Here is a 20,983-nt window from a genome sequence, read left to right on the forward strand (position 1 = left end):
ATTTTCTGTGTCTTGGATAGAATTCTTCAAGTAAATGGCATAATTTACAATAGATGCGAGGTAATTACTGTCTTACAGCAGGAACTTCCCAATTATCACAATATTCTCTACTGTGGGCACTTGAACCTTAAAATGGTGGGAATAAAATCCACAGATATTTCTTCCAAAATTGTGGGCCTCCAATTGCTGGAGGACAGGGAAAATCGTGTTGGAGTGGGACAGTCAGTTATGGCTTTATCCAGTAGATGTCAGTAATGTGCATCTAAATCTGTTTTAAATTCAGGTTTTGGTGGTTTTTTTCCTTTTTTTTCTTTTTAATAATCACTGCATACATAGAAGATTAAAGGTAAAATAAAACATGGAACATTGCTGGGAGACTGAAATGAAAGAAGTAAATAAGCTGTATTATTTTTCTTCTCACCAACTGCACCAAGAATTCCTCACTCATTAAAGCTATTGAGTGATATTCCTTGCTGTCTGTGCAAGCATGACTGTTGATTTTGGAAGACATTCATTAGATTATGTGTCTTGCAATTATATTGCTTAATTCAAATAGAGCCTGTATCCCAGGGGTAGGTGACCTTTCCAAGTTAACTTTTATTACTCCATACTTGACAGTAAATCATCTATTTAAAACCAATGCTGAACTTTTTCTTAAAAATTTACAATTTGTTTTTAGTATGTAATTTTAAAGAAAATTCACACACAAAGAGCCAATTTTGTAATTACGTTTACATATGATAATACCTAAGTAGCAAGGATGAGGTACTGATATGAATAAGGCCATATTTATGTGTGGGCTGTAACACACATGGCTCTAAGAGGTACATGTTTATATTGGAGTTATTCTAGGACATGATTCATGTGTTTTACTATAGAGTAATGTTCATGATGCCATCAGAAGGGCCTGCTTTTCTTCATTCACTGTGAGATTAATCTAGCCAATTAGCTAAGCTCTCACTTTTTAATATTATTAAATTTAATAATATAAATTGTATACATTTAATTTAATTTTAAGTAATGTCTGAAATGTAATTGCCTTTGGTCAAATGATTGGCAATCCTGTAGAGGGTTGCTGTGCTTATTTACATTGACACTGGAAAAGCAGTGTCCCTCAAATAACCGGAAAAAGTACTGCTTTTGTGAGGACAGTATATACTAGTTTGTGGAGCAAGGTAAGATGCTATTTCACTGAATAAATGCATTTAGCTGGATGATTGTATTAGGAATACAATCACTTTTTAATCTCATACTGACACAGTTTTACTGGTAGAAGCTGGGAGTGTAGCTGTGGCTTCAGAGCAGTTGAGAGGCCACACTTTTTTCTACATCCAGAATAATCTAACGTAACTAATAAACCTAAAAATCTCTTTAATTCTTAAGGATATAGGTGTCCAGTAGGATCTGAGCCTACCTCTGCAGACTTTCACTCAACCCTCTTGTGTAAATTTATTACTGCATGTCAGTGTATATATAGAAGCTCAATGTGTTCCTCTGTAAAGAACCAAACCTTGAAAATGTCACTGCCTTGTTTTGTTCCCATATGGCTTAGGTTTGTAAAGGTGCATGCTTCAAGGCCCTGATTCAGCACAGTACTCAGGAAAATTCCTAAATTCCCATACACACACAGGCTGACTGATTTAAAGATGGATGTACTTGACAACAGTGCTGAGGTGTCACCAAGAGTATAAGTTTAATAACACACACACACAAGCATTTGTCAGCTACAAGATAAGCAGGAACATGTAGTGATTTAATAGAAAAAAACTCCACTGAAAGCCTGGTTCTCATATGTGAATCCTCTGGTATTTCCCACACCGATTTACTAGGAAAGAGTTTTTCTGTAAGGTGAACATGCATGTGTACACAGTGCGCACATGTGAGAATTGTTTTCTAACAACTACCAAAATAAAATACTAAAATATTACGAAAATAAAAATAGAGACATGACCCTGGATTTTAGGGCAGAGACACTGAAAGGAATCCGAAGGAGTTAAATTCCTTTTAAACTCAGTGAGACATAATTGACTAATTCATGTAAGCTTTTTCATTATAATCCCACCTGGGACTTCCCCTTCTTCCATTCCTATTGGTATGTCTCCATGCTTATAAACACTGATAGTAACCTGTCCTGTTTCAGAACCGTACTTATTCTTGACATAGATGCTGTATTTTCCTGTGTCTTCATTGCAGACTTTCTCTATGGTAATTGTGACAACTGTCCCCTTCACATCCATTTTGTAACGATCTTTAAAGACGATAACCTTCTCATTTTTGAACCAAGTGATTTCTGGATAAGGATCTCCAGATATACAGCAAGTTAAACACAGGGTCTGTTGTAAAACAGATAGCAGAAATAGATTATGAAGATATAAATAAGTAAGGAAATTCAGTTGATGAGAAATTAAGAAAAATAAAAATAAATTTTCTTAGATTTTCAATAGGTGAGATTCCAGGACTGCCCATTCCTTTTCCTGATACCCTCCAGTATAATCAGGATTAACCTGACCAAATTCACTGGGCCTGACTCATATTTGTGCTACTTTTTATAGCTTTCTTACACTGTAAAGTGACACTTAAATAGGCGCATGGTGAATTTGCAATTACTTCACAGGATTTTTATTTTGCCTGTGTACCAGTAAAGGGGAATGTGACTCAGAAATGTAAGCAGCAGGTTGATACGATGGGAAAATCAGGTCCAGCGCTTAAAAGGCCTTAGTCTAATCCTATGAAATGGGAAGACAACAGAAAGAATCTGGCTGTGAAACAGAGCTAGGAAGCAGTACCATCCAACACCTGCCAGAAAGAGGTTCTGTGCCACAAAGAGCACCTATATGTGCAGAAGCACGTGCATGTTTGGAAGCACCATCAACAATATAGGGGGCTGATAAAAGTATTGTGGAGGGTACTGCTTCACACCTTTGGCAATTACAGTAGCTCAGAAAAGCTCCCGGGAACATACAGGAGGGGAAAACAAGTAGTTTTCTCCCCATCAGTTATTCTTCTATATCTGTGCAAGGGCCAATTATACAAACAGTTACTCAATGTTACCTTGTCCTCCATGATAGTAGCAACATCTGGCAGACCTTGAACAACTCTGGCACGACCTGGGAGTGAACAAATACGACCTTTTAGTTTTCTTATCAGCATACCACTTGGCTTTGTTTTGCAGAAGGAAGGCAATTAATTTACTTACACTTTTCTGCTACTGCTGCTTCCCTGAAAGCAAGAGATAAAATTATAGTGGTTTTATTTATTAGGCATTGTATTCTCAATACAGAATATGACACTCAAAATAGATTTAGCTGTGAAAATATTTAGGCAGGAACTTACTTTAGCCTTCTGTGCTCAGCCAGGGCATCTTCAAAGGCTGCAAGGAATGAAGAGGTTTTAGGGAAAGTTGCCGTTCATTTCGTTTGACTTAGTAGATTTAACATAATGCATCACTGTTGGAATTACAGGTATTTGTGCACATAGATATGTATAATTATCATCTAGACTGTATCTATATCTGCCTTAAGGAAATGTGACTTTATTTATATACTACTGAAATAAGTGGGATCTAGTACTCCCTTTCCAAAGAGAAGTCCAGAGGAGGAAAGAATCCCAACTTTGAACAGTTTGGAAAAGTCTTTGTAAACCTGAAGCCACATTCTCTTTTCCAAGATGCCACCTGTAAGCTCTGTTGGCCTATGGAGGAATTGGACACATCCCAGGAGCAGCTGCCCTCCCACTCATCCTTTCCCCAGGATTGCCTTACACTATGGCAGCAAGGCTCCCTAAAGGCTTCAAGCCTTTCTGCTGTGCACTTCTCTCCCCGTGTTTCATCTGACTTCTATGAGCAGTTCACTGTCCTTCTTAACCCAATTTCATAGTGTGCTGTTACGGAACTGTGGCTCCAGCTCAAATAAAGGAGAGAGGAATCACTGCCCATGATCTGAAGGAATCTTGGAAATCAGCTCAGGTATCTCATTCCTATGACAGTATTGTTTGACTCAGCTTACCTTGTCCAGACAAGTCAGTTGACAGTTTGCGAGAGTTGTTCCCATCAAATAACTCCAGGGTGTATTTTCCCTTATCTGCATCTGTTGGGTTCAGTATGTGAAGCCAGATCTGATTCATTGTGCTCCCAGCTTTCAGTCTGTCACGGCTTTCCAGTTTTTTCTCCCTAAGTAAACAAATGATACCATTTCAATAGTATTTAGTAGAGCTGTATAAATTAGAGCACTAACTTTTTTTTAGACCTACATTGCTTAGACTAAGAGGGTGGGAGTCAGGACCTTACTGTTAATTTCATGGAGAGTTACGCACTCAGTCACTTTTGAAAATGTCATGGGACATCTAGCTGTGCTTTTAGGCAGTTTGCCAAAGCTCTACAAACTCTACAAAAGACCTCTTAGTTCTTATTTAGGAGATTAAATAGGATTTAGATGTTGAATATTTGTAAACATTTAGCCCTTAAACGTTAAAAATTATATACGTGCGTAGGTGGTATCTAATAAAACACCATTTCTCTATTTTGTGAAGACATTATGAGGCTAAATTAGCTAGTGTTTGGAAAGAATTTTATAATGTTTGGGAATATTTGTATTTAGAGTGGGGGAATACAGTGGTTTAGGGAAGTACAAAGTAGTAGAAATAAAGACTTTGAAAAAACCCATTTCTTTTCCTGTCTGTAACCAAGGTGGCTGTAACTGAGCAGTACCTTAAATGCATCATTAGTATTCTAGTAAAGATGATCACTTACAAATATTTCTGCAGTGCTAAGATAAAAATAACATGACTGCTTACTTTGGAATTCCCAGGCATGTTTCAGGATGCAGAGTGAATTGTGTTTTTCAGCCCTTACTCAGAGAGATCTACCATTGCCTTAAAAAGCTATGGGCTCAGGCCCAACATGTTTAATTTTGATGATAAACAGTTGCAAGCAACAGTACTCCAGAAGCCTTGCAAATAACTTTTGGGGACTTACTTGTGATACCAAGTTGTTTTCATGTAGTCTGTGTAGTACTTCACATCTGTGTAGATTTTGATGCCTTCTTCAGTAGGTTGAATTTTCAGAGGTGTAGCAGAAAGAGCTAATAGTATAATTGAAAGACTGAAATTGAGGAGGATGTTCAAGAATGCACAGTTTTACATGTTATGCAAACAAAATCCCAAGCAACCTATTAACATTTCTCTCTGGAGAATGTGGCTAGCTGAAAGTAGGATGGTATTCTACCTCTTGGAGACACTGGATCTTTTAGCAGCTGGTAGAAAAATGTCAGCATCTCTTCTAGAGACTTGGGTCTGAAATACACATCATAGATAGGAATAGTACAACTTGGCCAAATTCACATAGCAAGTGAGGTGACAAGGAGCAGGCTGCTGGCATGTAAAGGTCACAGAATTAATTTGTAAGTGCAGAGGGTTTTATGTCCCTGGGTTTATTTACTGACCATCCTCCTTGACAGTTTGAAGGTGCTTCTAACACTAAGCAAGAGTAAAGGGGTGGTATTGTCCTTGATCCAGGGACAGCTCCTGAGCAGTTTGCTCTGATTGTGACACCCCACCTTTCTCCCCTGCCATTATTACTGTGTCAGCAGATGAGAAAATGACATACCACTGATCCTACAAAGCTCCTTGAGAAGGTCTTCAAAGGCTGCAAAGACACAAAGATTTAAGTGTCAATAAATACAATATTTAGCAAATCACATCTGATCTACCAACTTAATTTGATTATGTTTAGAATATATTATATCTAGTAGTTAATCGTTGTCTTTTTCTGTTGCAAAGATTACTTGGAATGGAGTTTTTGCCACTGACTTATTTATTTTTAGATGCTGGGCATTTCTTACTAAATTTAGATGCTTCTGTCTTCCTTAGCACTCAACATGTGCAACAGACTGCCTCACAGAAAGCAGATTTATGTATCAGATTTAAATGATAGATTCCAGATGTCAGGGTGGGATTTAATCTTGGGAAGCAGAATCTTCTGACTGATGCTGAGATGAAGTGATTGAAACATTACTGAGCTTTTAACTGTGGTGCTTGACAGAATTTATAATGCGGTCATAGCTTGATAAATGACTATATATGTAAATGACATTAGAATGTCAGACCTGCATATTTATTTTTCAATTTCCAGAGCATGTTCAGAAAACTGAAAAGTGAAGCAGGAATCTGCAGTAACATGTAATTCCACCTGATGTTGTCTTTAACAACTATTCTGTCGCTGTAATTCAGGCTAGAATTTTTGTCACTGGTGGGGGATGCAGAGTGGAAATGGAAGTTTGTTCTCCTGATGCTTCAGAGTACTGGCTGAACTTCCAGGAGTGAAAAGTTGTCTGTGGATTATCAAATGAAGTACAGTATGGACAGATGCAAGAAACAGCTCTGAGATCAGATACAAAGGAGACTTATTCTGTTTGTTGGGCTTGGTATAACTCTTGCAGAATGAGACTGTTTTACATAGTCCATTTTATGACTCCAATCTCACATGAAATACTTGTGATTTTTAAAATGATCAGCATATATACATATGCTATAGTAGGTCAGGAAACTCTTTAAATTTGACCGGTAACTTTTTATGCAGGTTTTAATCCCTGTAAAAGCATGTAGGTACTATAGTAATTAACAGTGTGGTAGAAAGTTATGAAATTTGTTTTTAAGTCCAAAATTAATCCCAGGCAGGGGTGTGAATGCATATTATTGCCTGATACAAGGTTCTCTTACCTCCTTTTGTGAGATCAAGTTGGGTGTAGTCCTCTCCTCGGTCATCTGAAACGAGTGCTTTGTATTGACCCTCATCTGCTTTGGTTATCTAGCAAATACATATGCACATATGCAATATTTATTAAAAAGAAACAAGCAACAAACCCAAACCCACCACCACCACCCCCACCCCCCCAACAGAAATTTCACATATCATTGAAATAGGGCAGGATTTGGAAAGGGGGGAAAAGCTGAGATTTTCTTCTTCCCTCCCAATGAATTTGGCTGGACGGATCAGAAAGGAGGGCAGAAAAGGCAATTAGCCCCAGAATCTCCTTTGAAAGGTTAGAACGGGCCCTGGTTCATTATGAACGGATATGTTGTCAGTTACAGGAGTCAGTATCTCAGCTTTTGCCTCAGTCACTGTGTAGCACCACTGGGTGCCTTTAGTGGTGTAAGGTACAAGTCTGTCTGGGACTCTGTGATGATGAATGCCCACTGCTCCATAAATTTTCCTCATGTTGCTTTCCCAATGCTCTTGACTTCCAGCCTGCAGTGTTCCTGCTGGTCCTCAGACTTGTGTGAGCAGAGATTCCTGTTCACATACATTTATCTACTTGTTTTCTATACGTGATATGGCTGTTTGAAATTAAGATGAAAAATCAAACCCAAACAAGATTCAGATTAGCCACGCAGAGATTGCACTAAAACTCTTGACTGCACTGTCAAGCTCCCTTTCTTCAGCTGTATCTTCTCTGAGGCAGAGTTAAGATTACAAGGGGCATTATATCAGCTTGTCTGGCCTTCTCTATAGGTCAAGCCATAAAATTTCCTTCAGTTACTTCTGTAATGAGCTCAGTAACCTTTTTTTTTTTTTTGTTACTGAAGTTCATCTCCAGAATAGGCAACCAGTCCTGATGAGAAAACCTGAAAAGCCCACACTTTCTTTTTAGCCGCTCAGGACATGTTAAACTTTTAACAGCCATTCACTGTTAAAAACATCTTATTTCTAATGCAGATCTATCTGACTATAACGTTAAATGGTTTCTTCTTTTGTGCTTTTCTCAGCGTTTGTTCAATTTCTTTCATTTAGTGGGCACTACCCAAAACACACATGGAATATTAATAAGATCAACCCATATTTTTTGCATTTTCATGTGATTGCCAAAGCCTCTGAGTTGTTTTATGTTTTTCACCTTTTTAATACGAAGAGTTCCTATCCCAGTCTGTGGATCAAACACACCACCTGCTCGTGCTTTCTTATTGAAGAACCATTGGAAGCTGGTGTCCTTTCTCAGGTTTGTTGCCTGTTTAAAGTCAACATTTAGAAGTCAGGGTCCCAAATGCATGTTATTTCTGAATGCCTGGATGTCCTTCTACTACGAAACATCACTTGCCTTAGAGGATTGCTCCAGAATCTTAGAAACTTCTTTCTTTATTAAAATTTCTGACCAAAATATGCTATCTCTTAACTTTCATTGGTCTGCAGATAAGCATTTGGATGAGCACTGTTTATACCCTTCCCTTAAAATTCACATCTAAAATTTAATGCTAAAGGAATTCAGACTGTGCAGTTGCATCACATAGCTGTATGTACCTTGCAGGTAAGGAGTACTTCACAGTTCTCGGTAACCTTGCATTTCAAGTTCTCTATAAAATGTGGACCTGTAAAAGAAAATAAATGTCTTTTGCAACGCATTTCCACACCTCTCAAGTGTTCTCTACAGAAATGCCTCCATCTAGTGGTGAATTCCCGCGGTGCGGCCTGTAGGGAATGCTTCATGCTACTGAGTTTTGCATGCAATAGGCACCACAGTTTAAAGCATGTAATTATTGCTGGTTTTGTAATGTCCTTAGGTAACGTATCTTCGTTGAGGAATTCTATCTCAAAATGTAGTTAATGATGCTGCCTAACCAGTCCTTATAACTCCACTTTGCATCAAGTTGGTGTAGGAGCTGAGAGATATTTCCCAGGTGAATTGCAATAGAATAGAAAAGCCATATACTTTCTGATTTTCTTCCTGATTCTGGGAGGGTAAACTGGAGGACAGATTACTTTATATACACTTTCATATTATACTAAGCATCTCTGAAGACAGGAGACTGGACCTATACTCTAGTGTGGTATCACAGTTGTTATTAAGTGAATACTTTTATCCCTGCTAGAAGGGCATCACCTTCCAATTGTAGTATTTTTTCTCTGAAACTGTTTTATAAACTTCATTTTTCATGAATGTAGGATGGGGGATAAAATGAAAGTGGAATGTATGGTTCTTTTTAAACTTATCTAGAGAATCCTGTTTTCTACAAGGAAAGTGAGTGGATCTTAATTACATGGTATATATTCAGCTTGGACAATTTTCAGAATTCAGTAATGTTCAGTGTTACAGCACTGCTGCAGAAGATCTATACTGAGGATTGTGGCTATCGTGGCTAAATTATTTTGATTTTTAAGAGCAGGGTAGGGTGTCTTAAAATAAGGAATCTTATCCTAGTCTATTAATCAGCTTAAATAATACACTTAAAAAAGATGATAAAGAAAAGTATTTTGAGGACTCATAGCTTTGCTCTGGTTTTGCCATCTTGTTGGCATAGTTCTGGCAAGTCATTAACCTTCAGCTTATCTTACCCTGTTTTTTCTTCCATTCTCTCCGTTTCGCATCAGCCTCCTCTGCAACTTTATCAAAACCTATGAGAACAGCAATGGTCAAAGTCAACAACCCCCCCACTGTTTCTCAGTGTAACACTTTAGAAATTTCTTATCACAAAAAGTATTATCATTAGAGCTGTGATATTTGTTTATAAGACATCTCTAGTGCATGAGTTACCTCTGGTCCCCACTGAACCCTGAACAGGTTAGTGCCATCATTCTTTCATTGTACTGCTTGCTCAGACCCTAACATTTATTTTCCTTAAAACAAAAGTGTCTCTGAAAACCTGACTATTTAGGAAATGCAATACTACTTTTGACCATACAAAAATGTAGGCTAGAAACCCTGAAATTAAAATGTTTAAAAAGTAAGAAACACAAAAGAAGGCAGAGAGCATAGAATTTACCTCTGTTTTAGACAACCACATATAACTTTATGTATCTCTACTTCCTTCATTGACAGTAAAGAAAAATGGGCACTTTTAGAGCACAATTCACCAAACTTATTTTATATCCTGAACTTAGCATGTACTGAATCACTCTGTAAAACTGCCTGTTTCTCTCCACCGGTTGTAAAGATAATCAAGTAGACTTGACATTTTATAGACACTTTCCATTCAAAAAGTTTGGAAGCTTTAGAAGGTCACTTGAAAGCAAACTGTTTGCAGGAACTGAAAATAGAGATAGACACTCTGTGGGGAAGTATTTGAATAAGAATCTTGTTACTTGCTATTTTTAAACTAAAAAAGGCTCTCTGTACTAGCATATACAAGGACCCTGTATGTTTCATGTTCAGCTTTCTTTGTTGCTTGGACTTGTCCTCGAGTACAGTTGACACTGGTTTCTTTATTGCATTCAGTTTAGTGCAATTAACCAGCTGTTAAATACACTGAATTTTCAACCTGATCCTGTCCTGTGATAAATGAATACATGTAGTAACACGTCATACAGTTTACTGCCAAGACGCAGTTTGCCATAGCAAGATAATATGTAAAACATTTGGAAAAAAACCCTAAGCATTCCACTGGATATTTTACTTTAGCAGACCATTTTTATCATCAAGGACCCTATTTATAAGACCAAAAGCTTCAATTTATGTTGAAGAGAAATTCATATAGTTTCTTACATGATTCCTGGTCTTTAAATGTGTGCTAAAATAAATATTTGTTCTCTCCATTCCCAGTGTGCCATTATAACTGTTGGAAATACTTTAGGGCCTTAAGTGCCTAGAAAACTTTCCACTGAGCATGGCAGTCTATATTTGATCCTGAATTTCCACTTACATTCATCCAAAAGAACTAGGGTGAACTGATTTTTAGCTTTTCCATCTTGCAGCTGGGCTGTGTACGTCCCTTTATCATCATCACAGAAATTCTGGATTATCAGTTCTACGAGACCTTTTCCTTTGACAAAGTTTATTTTATGTGTCTGTGTAAAACAAAGGAAATATGATAAACTGAATAGTTTTTCCACAGTGGAACAGTTCCAAGGTCAGATCCTGGCACAGCATCTTCTACAACACTCAGACATTACAGTCCTTTTATATAAGTATCCTTATATACACTTCCCTCATCTTATAGGAGTAATGAAGCCAATGCACTCTGATATTCTATATTCTGGGATTCATCTATTATTTGTTTATGTACATAGGTATGGTAGAATTGCTTACAGCAGCACTTTTCTCTGGGAGAAAGTTTCTGTTAAAACCACATAACACAATACATTCTTTCTTGGATATTACAGACTTTTCAGCTTACCAGAATCTGTATGAGTTTTAGTATAATGGAAGTGTTGCACTTAATTATACATCTGTGGCATGTAATTGCATATTTGGGCAATGATGAGTAATATTGCCACCCTCTTGACATCATGCAAGCACTACTGAACCTTTTACACATACACCCCAAAACCTGCCAGATGCTTAAACAAAAATATCATCATTATGCCTTACCGCCTTGTTTGCTCTAAGCAAATATTATCATTGCGAAGAGCTTGACAAATACTTTGTAATCATTCATAACAATGTCAGTTTTCCAGTGTAGAAAAGACAGTTCTTAGAATAGACAAAGCCCTTAATAGGTTCGCTACACATTGCTTTAAAAAACCCCAACATCGTAATAACAGCTCTGAAATTCTTTGGCCTAGTCCTATCCTTTTGTTATATCTTTTCTTTTTGTTATCTTGGCATTGCTACACTGCATTTAACTGACAGGCAAATGATTTATATTGTTCTTCATTCTCAACTGTTCTCCCCTCTGGTCCTGTCATTCCAAATACTTTTTAAATGTTATAATATTAACTTGATATGGGAAGACAAGGAAGAGGCTAGAACATTTTTTTTAAATGTATCAGAAGGTTGGAGGGCACTGTAACACATGATGCAGTGTTATTTCCAGTGCCTCAGACTGAGAAATAAATCACTTTCATCTGCTCTTAGAATTCATGAGATTTATCCGTATTCAGTTCAAAGAGATAGGGTGGAAACCTTGCAGCTTTGCTTGGTAAAGCAGAAGAAAAATATCCTGTCTCATTGTGCGAGATGGTATTTCTTTAGCGTCCACTGAAATGAGCCAAGTTTGTTCATCCAAGACAAAGCTCTCTGTCCTGCACAGGTGCATTTGTAGTATCAGATGAATTACATGCGGCTGAGGTTTGTTGTCAGAAAATTCCCTTATAAAAGGGAAGTCTCTGCTGTGGCAAGATTGTCAGAGGCAGCCTCTCAGGAAGGGGGGATAACAGGAAAGCTGGATAAGGAGGGGATGTTCAGTATTACCACTGAAGGTTTTGCTGGCAATAGCACAGAGGAATATTACACTGTCTTTAACTAACAGCATCGATGCTGTAGCCTTGCTTGATACTAGGACTGGACAGCTTGAGAATCAGACAGTTTGGCTTTCTGTTTATGCACAGTGGAAAACCAAGCCCTAGAGTCTTCCAAAAACACATATCAAAAGATCTGATGGGAATTTAGAAAACTGGGAATGTACCCATTTGCTTTATCTCCCTGTTCAGCAGGGGAAAGTAAGTCAGAATTAAAAAAAAAAACCCCCAAACATACTGGAGTACTCGTAAGTTCCTTGTCATTGAAGATTAAATGCAGCTCTGCATTTGGTGACAGCTTTTCAACCTCCAACCACAGCCGTACTTCTCCTTTCTCCAGAATATCAATGTTCCATCCAGATATCAGCTTGATCACTGGAAAACAAAGAGAACCATGGAGGGGAACCATGGAGGCAAACCACAGAATTTGGCTCAGCCAGGGTTATGCCAGGGTTCCCCTTTCAGAGTCTATACATATGGTAGTGGGTTCTTACTGGTTCAACTTACATGGGTTCCTGATTTCATGGCTACGTTTCAGTAACTTGTCCAGATCTGAAATGCAAAGAATAGCAAGTCATTTAGATTAGTACAACTAGCCCAAAATTAATTCACTGTATTAATTTAATTTAATTTATTAATGAGCTTTATTTATGTCAAGAAGATAATAAGTACAAAACATTCGATAGCGGGGAGGACTAGAAAAGGTTGTGAAGATAATTCTTAGTTATGTCTGAATAAAATGTTGGCTGTATCAATTCAAGAAACTTCTTAAAGAAGTTTTAAATCACTGTGGCAGTGTAGCTGTGTGTGAAATCTGAACTGTAATGGAAAAATGACCTTGGAGCATAGAACCTTTTCTTAGGGGACTGTAAAAGAAACGGCCCTGAGCCTTCAAGGAATGGGAAACATCTTTCTAATGATGCCACTATCATTATCACTTACTATTCCTCTATGAGAAACCTTCCTCTAAACATCTAATATTAGAAAATTATGGCACATTAGATTTCTGTTCTTGTCAATTATTAGTTTTTACCTTCTTTTGTTAAAGTGCAGCTGGCAGAGATATCATCATCTACATCCGTTACCTCCACTGAATATATACCCAGATCCTTTTCTGATGGGTCTTTCAGTATAAGCTTAGATCTTAGAAATAAAAATAATAATAATAAAAGTTATATTTTCCTCAAAAATTATGCCTTCTGTGGCAGAATGCAATACATTTGATACACCTGGAACATCAAATATAGTACTCATTGTCATTTATATATGACACTGAGGAGCAAGGCAGAAACATTAGCAATATGATGGCTGATGCTTCCCTTTTGTGACCTGAAGATTGCACTGGATGCCCCATTTCATGGACACCAGAGCTGAGAATAAGGGACAGAGATTTGCAGTTCAATAGTGTATTTGTATTTTAGCTGAATATTGGAAGGAGAGGGAAACATTTGGCTTCACGTTTTTCTCGGTGTTTGATGTGTTCTTTATTTGACACTCCACAATCAATTTTCTCAATGTGCATTATATACTCACTTATTGCCTTTCTCTTCAGTCTGAACTCTGTCAGCATCTGGTGGTCCTTCATAGTCCTTTGACCAGATAAATTCAGAGGAGTCATTCTTTTCAGGAGCTTCAAAAGCCATATAAATGAAACCCTCTTCATCGACCCCAAGTTCAATTTCTTTTGTGCCTGTATGAGCAAAAACCCCCCAAAACATTCCTTACCAAAACAGATCAGGGCTTAGCTTCTGGGCATCTAACTCAAAAAAAAAAAAAAAAAAAAAATTGTACAGCTAGAGTAAATTCATTTGGGCAGTTTGATTTGCTAATCTTTATTTTGACTGAGGTTCTTTCTTGTTATGAAACATGTAGCTGATGTTTCATAAAGCAGTTTTTTACCGGAATCATCATAGTATTTACAGATTTGTACAATCTCATCACTTTTAGCTTCATACCAGGTTTGGTTTTAGCCACCACAGGATCTGAGGGCAGTGAAGGGGGTCCAATTCCAGCCTTGTTCAGTGCTCTTACTCGGAAAATATAGCATTTCCCTGTCTCCAGATCTGAAACCTGCAGGAAACAATGACAGGTATTAACGTAAGACTAAATGAGAAGCAACAGTTGGATACTAAGTGCATATACAGACCTTCATATGGGTAGTGGCTATGGACTGCTTATTTATTTGTTTCCATTCCTCTGACCCTTCTTCACACATGTCTACATAATACCCTGTAACTGGACCTGCTCCTATGTACAACGGTGCTTCCCAGTGTAGCTTCAGGGATGAGTCTCTTACTTCAGTGCACTTCACATCATAAGGAGGGCCTGTTGAAAGAAGGGTAGGCTGTCAAACAGTAACATTAAAAAATGCAACTGGGTGCACTTTGTTTGAGTTTGAGATCAGAGATCAGAGTTTTAAGATAACAAGTGAATAGTGGGTGCATAGGAGAGGCTTTCTATGCTAATTAACTGTAGAGGTAGGTTCTAGAAAAAAGCATACATCAGCTGGTTTAATGTTATTTGCTTTGGTGTAATATACAAAGACATTAAGATCTTAGATCCAGATTCTTCATTCTCTGGAAACAATATTATTAAAAATACCTGGGTGCTGTATCTGTGTAGTGCAGAAATAATACCCTACGTCTGAATCGGAACGTCCCTAGAAGTGTTTGTGTGCTTTTCTGTACTGGGAGCCACCCTTATACAGATCTGTAGTTTTCAGAAGTCCCTTGGATTCACAGAAGAGTGAGGAGATAACTAGTATACCTGGTAATATTTTTCTGGCTGTTGTTTTTACATGAGAGATACCTGGTTCTGGCATTGTCCATTCCTCACATTTGAATAAGTCACTGGGTTCAGATACTTCCCCAACACCAGCCATGTTCATTGCACGGGCACGGAATTCGTACATGTGACCTTCCTCAAGGTTGCTGACCTTTGGGTTCAGAAGTGCAAACAGATTATTAGTACAGCCCTGCATGGTTGTAGTCTTGTGAGAGTAGGAAGAGAGTTCTAGACTAGAGGAAGTAAAGGAAAACCAGCTCAACCCTTGTTATAGCTACATTTCCTACTATGCTTAAAGGACAGTATTATATCTGAAATGAATACCGTGTAAACTCGTTGAGGAATTGGCTGGATATTGACTTCATGCCAATCTAGTTCGGATGTATCATGCTGATCTAGGAAATAACCCAGAATCTTTGTTCCTCCCTTGCGCTTCGGGGGTTTCCAGCCAATTGTCATGTCAGCCTTCCCACAGTTTAGAAGAACAAACCCGTGTGGTGCTGATGGACAAGCTGTGCAGCAAAGGGAGAGAGAAAAGAGAGTATTGTTCAATGCAGGTTTGGGATCTAGGGATCGGGAAAAGAGGTGTAGATATGGGATGAATTGGGCTGAGGAAATCTCTCTGTGCTCGTACCAGATGTGATTCTATTTGTGTTAAGGCTCCCTAATACCACTTTTGTGGTGTAAAAGTATTTGAAAATGACCAGATTCTTATTTGGAAGTCATGGCAAAAGTCACAGATGTGTCTCAGGATGTTTCTTGCATGTTGCTTTATGGTTTGTCTGACAGAAAAGATGGAAGCAGTGGGTTGCTAACATGGAGAAGATGGAGGGTTAGATACTGGCTAATGTGGTTGGTAGGATTTTGTAATTGCCCTGGAGAAATTCACAATGCTGATTTCAAGATACCAGCATAATTGAGCATTTAAAATGGTCACTTGTACCAGTGCCAAATTAATACTGAAAATGTAACACACTGCTAAATCAAAATGCTAATTAACTCTGTCCACCCCTGACAAGTATAACTGATGACAGAAGCTGCAGGGTACAAGAAAATCAGTTCCCTGTTGCTTTTCTTTGCTTATCTACTCAACATTATTACCATTACATGTAATAATAGCTATGCATGATAGATACATTTTTGAGGGATTTGATTTTTGTGTCTATGTGCATGTATATGTTACTACTTACCAATAGCTGGCCTTACAACGATGGGATCTGTTTCTGGTGAGCTTTCACTTAGTCCTGCCTCGTTGACAGATTTCACACAAAAGACATATTCTTTTCCAGGCTGCAGCCCAGGAACAGTAAATCTAGGAGAGCAAATTAATAAATTTGTGTTTGACTGTTCAAAGCACAGGTAAACAGTCTTTTGAATAGATAGCAATACATTTTAATAAGGCATTGTAACCTACAAAATCATTGTTTGCCGTTACAAATTAAAGTGCACTGTGTCACATAAAATGGCTACCAATAAATCAGACAGTAAGTATGGATCAGATAGAGAGGTATCACACTGGTGGCTGGCATTGTTGGTAGAATAAATAGGACTTCTTAATGGACTTTTTCTGCTTGACATGTGACCCCCACAGCTAGAGAGGTATTCTAAATCCTATGTGTGAGTGACACCAACTTACTCTACTGCAAAGCAATCAAAAAAATGGAATGTGGTTCTTCTGGTGCCACAAGGTCTACCTACCTTCTGAAGATTCAGAGTCTATGAAGATATACACAGACTTTGCTGTCAGTCAGGCTTTGCATGTAAAAGTGACACTTTGAGTAATACTTAATTCTAAAAGAGGACATGGTCTTTGTGTGCGTGCAAGCCTATGTGTGTGCAGTGAAGGAAGTTCTTTTTTTATCTGAAATATGACTCCAGTCATAAACAGAAGAATCCAAGTTGGCACCCTGTCTTCTCTCAATGGAGTAGAATAGCTGAACTCACTCATTACAAGTCACGGGCTTATTATTGACAGTTTGCCATTCTTCTGTCCCAGTCTCCCGACAGTATATGTAGTAGCCAAGAGGCTCCAGACCATCCTTTAACTTATCCCACTGCAAAACAACAGATGTCTTGGTGTCTCTGAAAGCTAAAACCTGAGACGGTGGAGGCAGAGTAGCTAAAAAAAGAAAAAAAACACAGAGAAAAATAGGGGATTTTAAAATTTATAAATAAATAAAAAAAAAATTAGAAGTGGGTTGGCCTGTTTGATTTATTCACCTTTTCCAGAGCACAGTTTTCAAATTAGAGCAAAATACCATGGACATTGTCCCAGTCTACAGCCTATATTTTTATGTTTGGGTTTGCCATATCTCATATTCCTCTCCCTTACAGCCCATTGATTTCTGCAGAGTTACACCTACTTAACCTTCTCTGAAGTAGAGGAGAAACAAGACTTGTATAGTAACTCTCATTAACTCCACTATGAAATGGGACCTGCTTCACTCTTGAGAAAAAAGGACAGTATGAATGAGCACGAGGGCAGCTTTAATATGGGAGAATATAAAAAAATAAAAGAGTGAGTGCTTATCTCTCTGCGTAAGGGAAACACGTGCATGAGCCTTTGCATCTCTTATTGTTGTCAGCTCAGTCCAGGAAGAAAACAAAACAAATCAGCACTATGAAGACTGCTGTTCTGTCTGAAGCCCCCAGAAATGGGCTGCTTCAGCAGTGGTATCATTCATTCCAACGCTGGTCTGCGTAATGTCTCTCTTACACAGTGCTGGAAGCATACTTGGATTAAACATAGGCTTCAACTGTTTCTTATTTTATTAAATGTAATTCCCCCATCATTGCTTGGTTAGATTTACACTGCACTGACCAACTGCAAAGTAATTAAACAAGGATTTAAGGCTTTAAGAGATTTCCTGATATCAAAACAACTGCTGTGTAATCATATACCATGAAGTTTAAAGGAAAGGAGGGGCAGGGGAACCCACACGTTACTTTCATAGTACATCTCCTTTTCCATATAATTAGTGTAGAGCATATTAATGAAATAATTACCCAGTTTTCCTCCAGCAGTTACAGGCTCAGTGGGCAGGGATGGCTCACTGATTCCATACTTGTTAGCAGATCGCACGCGGAAACAGTATGATTTTCCTTTAACAAGATCAAAGAGTGCAAATCTTGGGGAATTAACTGGCATATCCAGATTAACCATTTGCCAGGAGTTGCTGCCTACAATCAGCTGTAACGAAAAAGGTGATGATTTACAACTCATGTTGTAACTCAAGCTTAAAACCCTCCTGAGCAATAACAAAGCTGATCTTTACAGGAAAGTAGTTTAAAAAAAAAAACAGACCCAAACAAAAACCCAATCAAAAATGTAAATGATGTATTTCTTGTTGATATACCCAAACTGTTCCTTGGCAACAGAGGGCCCCTTTGCACCAGAAATGGTACAGCAGGTGGGAAATGAGTATGTATGAAAGGAGATCCGTAGAAGATACTAATTAACCAGCAAAATGATTAGTGGGGAATGGGAAGGTGAACTATTGTGCAGTTCTTCACAGCTTTTCCACACTTAAGGGCCCATAGGGCAGGAACAGTCTTCCTGTTAAAACTCTGCTACATTTCTCTGGTGTAAAACTTACTTGTTTATTCTTTGTTAATCGTTACTACTTGAGTTGGTGTTAAGAGTCAGGATCATAGCTCAAGTAAACTGTGGAGCTGGAAAGAGGCTGAGCAAGCAATTTTTGAGGCTGTAGTTCTCCAGTTATCAACGCAGTAAATAACCTTGCCTGTCGTATAAACCATCTGAGAAATAAATTATTCTGTTCTGACATTTCCCTTCTATGTGATATTATTTTCTTACCTTTTCCACATAATAATTCAGGGGCTCTCTGCCTCTTGGATCTGGTTCATCCCAGGCCAAAGCCACATAATCTTCTCTGACCTCACTTGCATGAACATTAGTGGGTGGCAAGGGAATTTTAATATGTCCTATGGGAAGTCAGAATAAGCTATGCTTTAGTTATAACTTGGCAAGGACAAAAAGTTCTTTTACAATGGATTATGTTTTCCCACTATAAAGTAATATTCTTCAATGTAAAGGAGGAGACTTAAACCCTTTGGGGACATAGAGGCAAACCAAGATTATTATAAAAGGCTGTGCTGTTTAGGATAGTTTCTGATCCTTGTGCAGCTTACAATGATGTTTCACCATATATTTTCCTAAGAGTGTTTTCTCCAGAGTCATGTTATTACAGATCTCATTGTTGTAGAACAATCATTCCACTCTGAGAGAATGGCTCAGTATAAATTTGAACTTACCTTCCAGGTCATCCTTGAAAATTTCTATCATCCTGCCTTCGTCATATGGAATAACTGTAATGTCAAACAGGGCAATGTTATCCACTAAGAGAAGATGCTTGGGGCTTATCAAGAAAGACAGAGCCCAGGACTGTGTCATTTGGTTATATGCATAATTATATACATTTCATTACACATACAGTGAAATGTCGTAACTGGTATTTTGATCCTTTTCTGCTCAGAATAGTAGTACTAAGGTGGGTTCAGCAAAGGCACAGTATGGCAGTATGTTGCAATGATATTTGTGAGAACGGGGGGAATCTGGACAAACTGCATTCAGTTATATCTGCAGCCTTGCGTTGTACTTAAGGAGCGAATTTTCCTGTTTCTAGTACAAACCTGTCACTCTCTTGTCCTTGCTGGGGTCATATGTTGTAACTGGATCACTGGTTTTTGAAGGATGACTGATGCCCTCTTTATTGACAGCCTTTACTCGGAACTGGTATGTCTGTCCTTCAGCAAGACCCAAGACAGGGTATCTGCAGGTTTTCACAGGCTTGTCATTGCATGGGACCCAATCCTCTGACCCAGCAACACACCTGAAATGAAACACAGCCCATGGAGTTCCTTCGTGGTTTTTCCACAACATGATCATGAGCTTTTTTTGCTGAAAAATGATTAACATACAGACCTTTCAATATAGTATCCCAGGATCGGACTTCCTCCATTATCACTGGGCGCTACCCAAGAAAGAATCAAGCAGTCTTTATTCACATCATGGCATTTCAGGTTGAGTGGGGATCCAGGTGCACCAGCTGTTTCTGCTGCAGCATCTGTAGAAACACCAAGTCATAGTGGTTACGTTTTTTTCTTCTCTGTACCAAAATTTTCATTCAATAGCTTAATTTTAAGTGTCTAAGGGCCTACATCCCAGTAATACAAGTCATATTTTCTAATACCTAAATCACTACTGAATATAAGATTTGGACATTTTGATAATTGTATCCATGCACAAAATTGGGAGATATTTTCTTGTGTATGGGGTTGTGAATTCCTTTATGCCAAGGTATTAGGAAAGGAGCTTTTATTCTAAGTAGGATAGAATCCTGCTTATACCTTTAACAAACACATAAGTGGTCTGCTCTTTATATCCATCCAGTGAGGGGACACGGATAGTGTAGAATCCCTCATCTTCTTTGTAAGCACATGACACGGTCAGAGAAGCCTCCCGGTCTTGGTACTTTAGTTCCCGACATTCTGAGTTCTGCAGCAACTCACCTGTGAAGCATGAGAAGGGGTAAAGGAACTCCAGCTGAACTGGTTGAGTGAGGAGTGACATACTTCCAAATACAGAAAAAAACAAAGAGCAAGATGAGGGATCTGTAAGACACTCCTGATATTATTATTATGCCTCCGATTTATAGTCATGGACTCTGATCCTACTTTGTTGGTATGCCTCTCTGTTCCCTTTGTACACAAATGCAGAGCAAAAAGCATGGTCCTTGTCCTGAAGAGCTTGTGGTCTAAGCGAAAAAGAGTAATAAATTTGGATGAATTAGTGAGTAAAGTATACTCCTCACACCAGGTAACAGGATGCTCTGAAGTCTGCCAAATATTGTGCCAGTTCTAACTGAGGATACATTACTACTCAGCATGCAGGATCTTTTGTCCAAGTGGTGCTCAAAACCAAGAAAATGGAATGGTGCATACTGTACACTTTGTGTATATTTATCAGGTCTGAGATACAAAGTCTACCCAAATTCTCCTCAAATCACTAAGACT

At 38.3% G+C, this 20,983-nt stretch overlaps 1 protein-coding gene across 2 annotated transcripts in view; it reads right to left on the reverse strand.

Moving 5' to 3' along the window:
• Positions 1-1,669: 1,669 nt before the first annotated feature.
• Positions 1,670-20,983, reverse strand: part of MYOM3 (myomesin 3) — a 29,312-nt gene continuing 9,998 nt past the window's right edge. Inside the window, exons 10-37 of one of the 2 annotated variants that reach the window (XM_052811871.1) lie at positions 20,318-20,479; positions 19,893-20,034; positions 19,601-19,800; positions 19,223-19,276; positions 18,765-18,892; positions 17,954-18,137; positions 16,892-17,066; positions 16,138-16,259; positions 15,272-15,459; positions 14,972-15,098; positions 14,310-14,488; positions 14,119-14,233; positions 13,697-13,853; positions 13,197-13,306; positions 12,671-12,715; positions 12,402-12,538; positions 10,627-10,771; positions 9,323-9,382; positions 8,291-8,358; positions 7,890-8,000; positions 6,715-6,802; positions 5,603-5,641; positions 4,973-5,078; positions 4,005-4,168; positions 3,334-3,370; positions 3,197-3,219; positions 3,052-3,107; positions 1,670-2,333 (exon numbers count right to left, since the gene is read on the reverse strand). In XM_052811871.1, coding sequence (XP_052667831.1) covers positions 2,034-2,333; positions 3,052-3,107; positions 3,197-3,219; positions 3,334-3,370; positions 4,005-4,168; positions 4,973-5,078; positions 5,603-5,641; positions 6,715-6,802; positions 7,890-8,000; positions 8,291-8,358; positions 9,323-9,382; positions 10,627-10,771; positions 12,402-12,538; positions 12,671-12,715; positions 13,197-13,306; positions 13,697-13,853; positions 14,119-14,233; positions 14,310-14,488; positions 14,972-15,098; positions 15,272-15,459; positions 16,138-16,259; positions 16,892-17,066; positions 17,954-18,137; positions 18,765-18,892; positions 19,223-19,276; positions 19,601-19,800; positions 19,893-20,034; positions 20,318-20,479 — 3,422 coding nt within the window. In that variant the 3' untranslated portion in view covers positions 1,670-2,033. Of the gene's footprint in view, positions 2,334-3,051; positions 3,108-3,196; positions 3,220-3,333; positions 3,371-4,004; positions 4,169-4,968; positions 5,079-5,602; positions 5,642-6,714; positions 6,803-7,889; positions 8,001-8,290; positions 8,359-9,322; positions 9,383-10,626; positions 10,772-12,401; positions 12,539-12,670; positions 12,716-13,196; positions 13,307-13,696; positions 13,854-14,118; positions 14,234-14,309; positions 14,489-14,971; positions 15,099-15,271; positions 15,460-16,137; positions 16,260-16,891; positions 17,067-17,953; positions 18,138-18,764; positions 18,893-19,222; positions 19,277-19,600; positions 19,801-19,892; positions 20,035-20,317; positions 20,480-20,983 lie in introns of those variants that run through there. The other variant, XM_052811872.1, reaches the window with a different exon arrangement.

Source organism: Harpia harpyja, chromosome 16 (assembly GCF_026419915.1).
Source record: "Harpia harpyja isolate bHarHar1 chromosome 16, bHarHar1 primary haplotype, whole genome shotgun sequence".
Classification (NCBI taxonomy): domain Eukaryota; kingdom Metazoa; phylum Chordata; class Aves; order Accipitriformes; family Accipitridae; genus Harpia; species Harpia harpyja.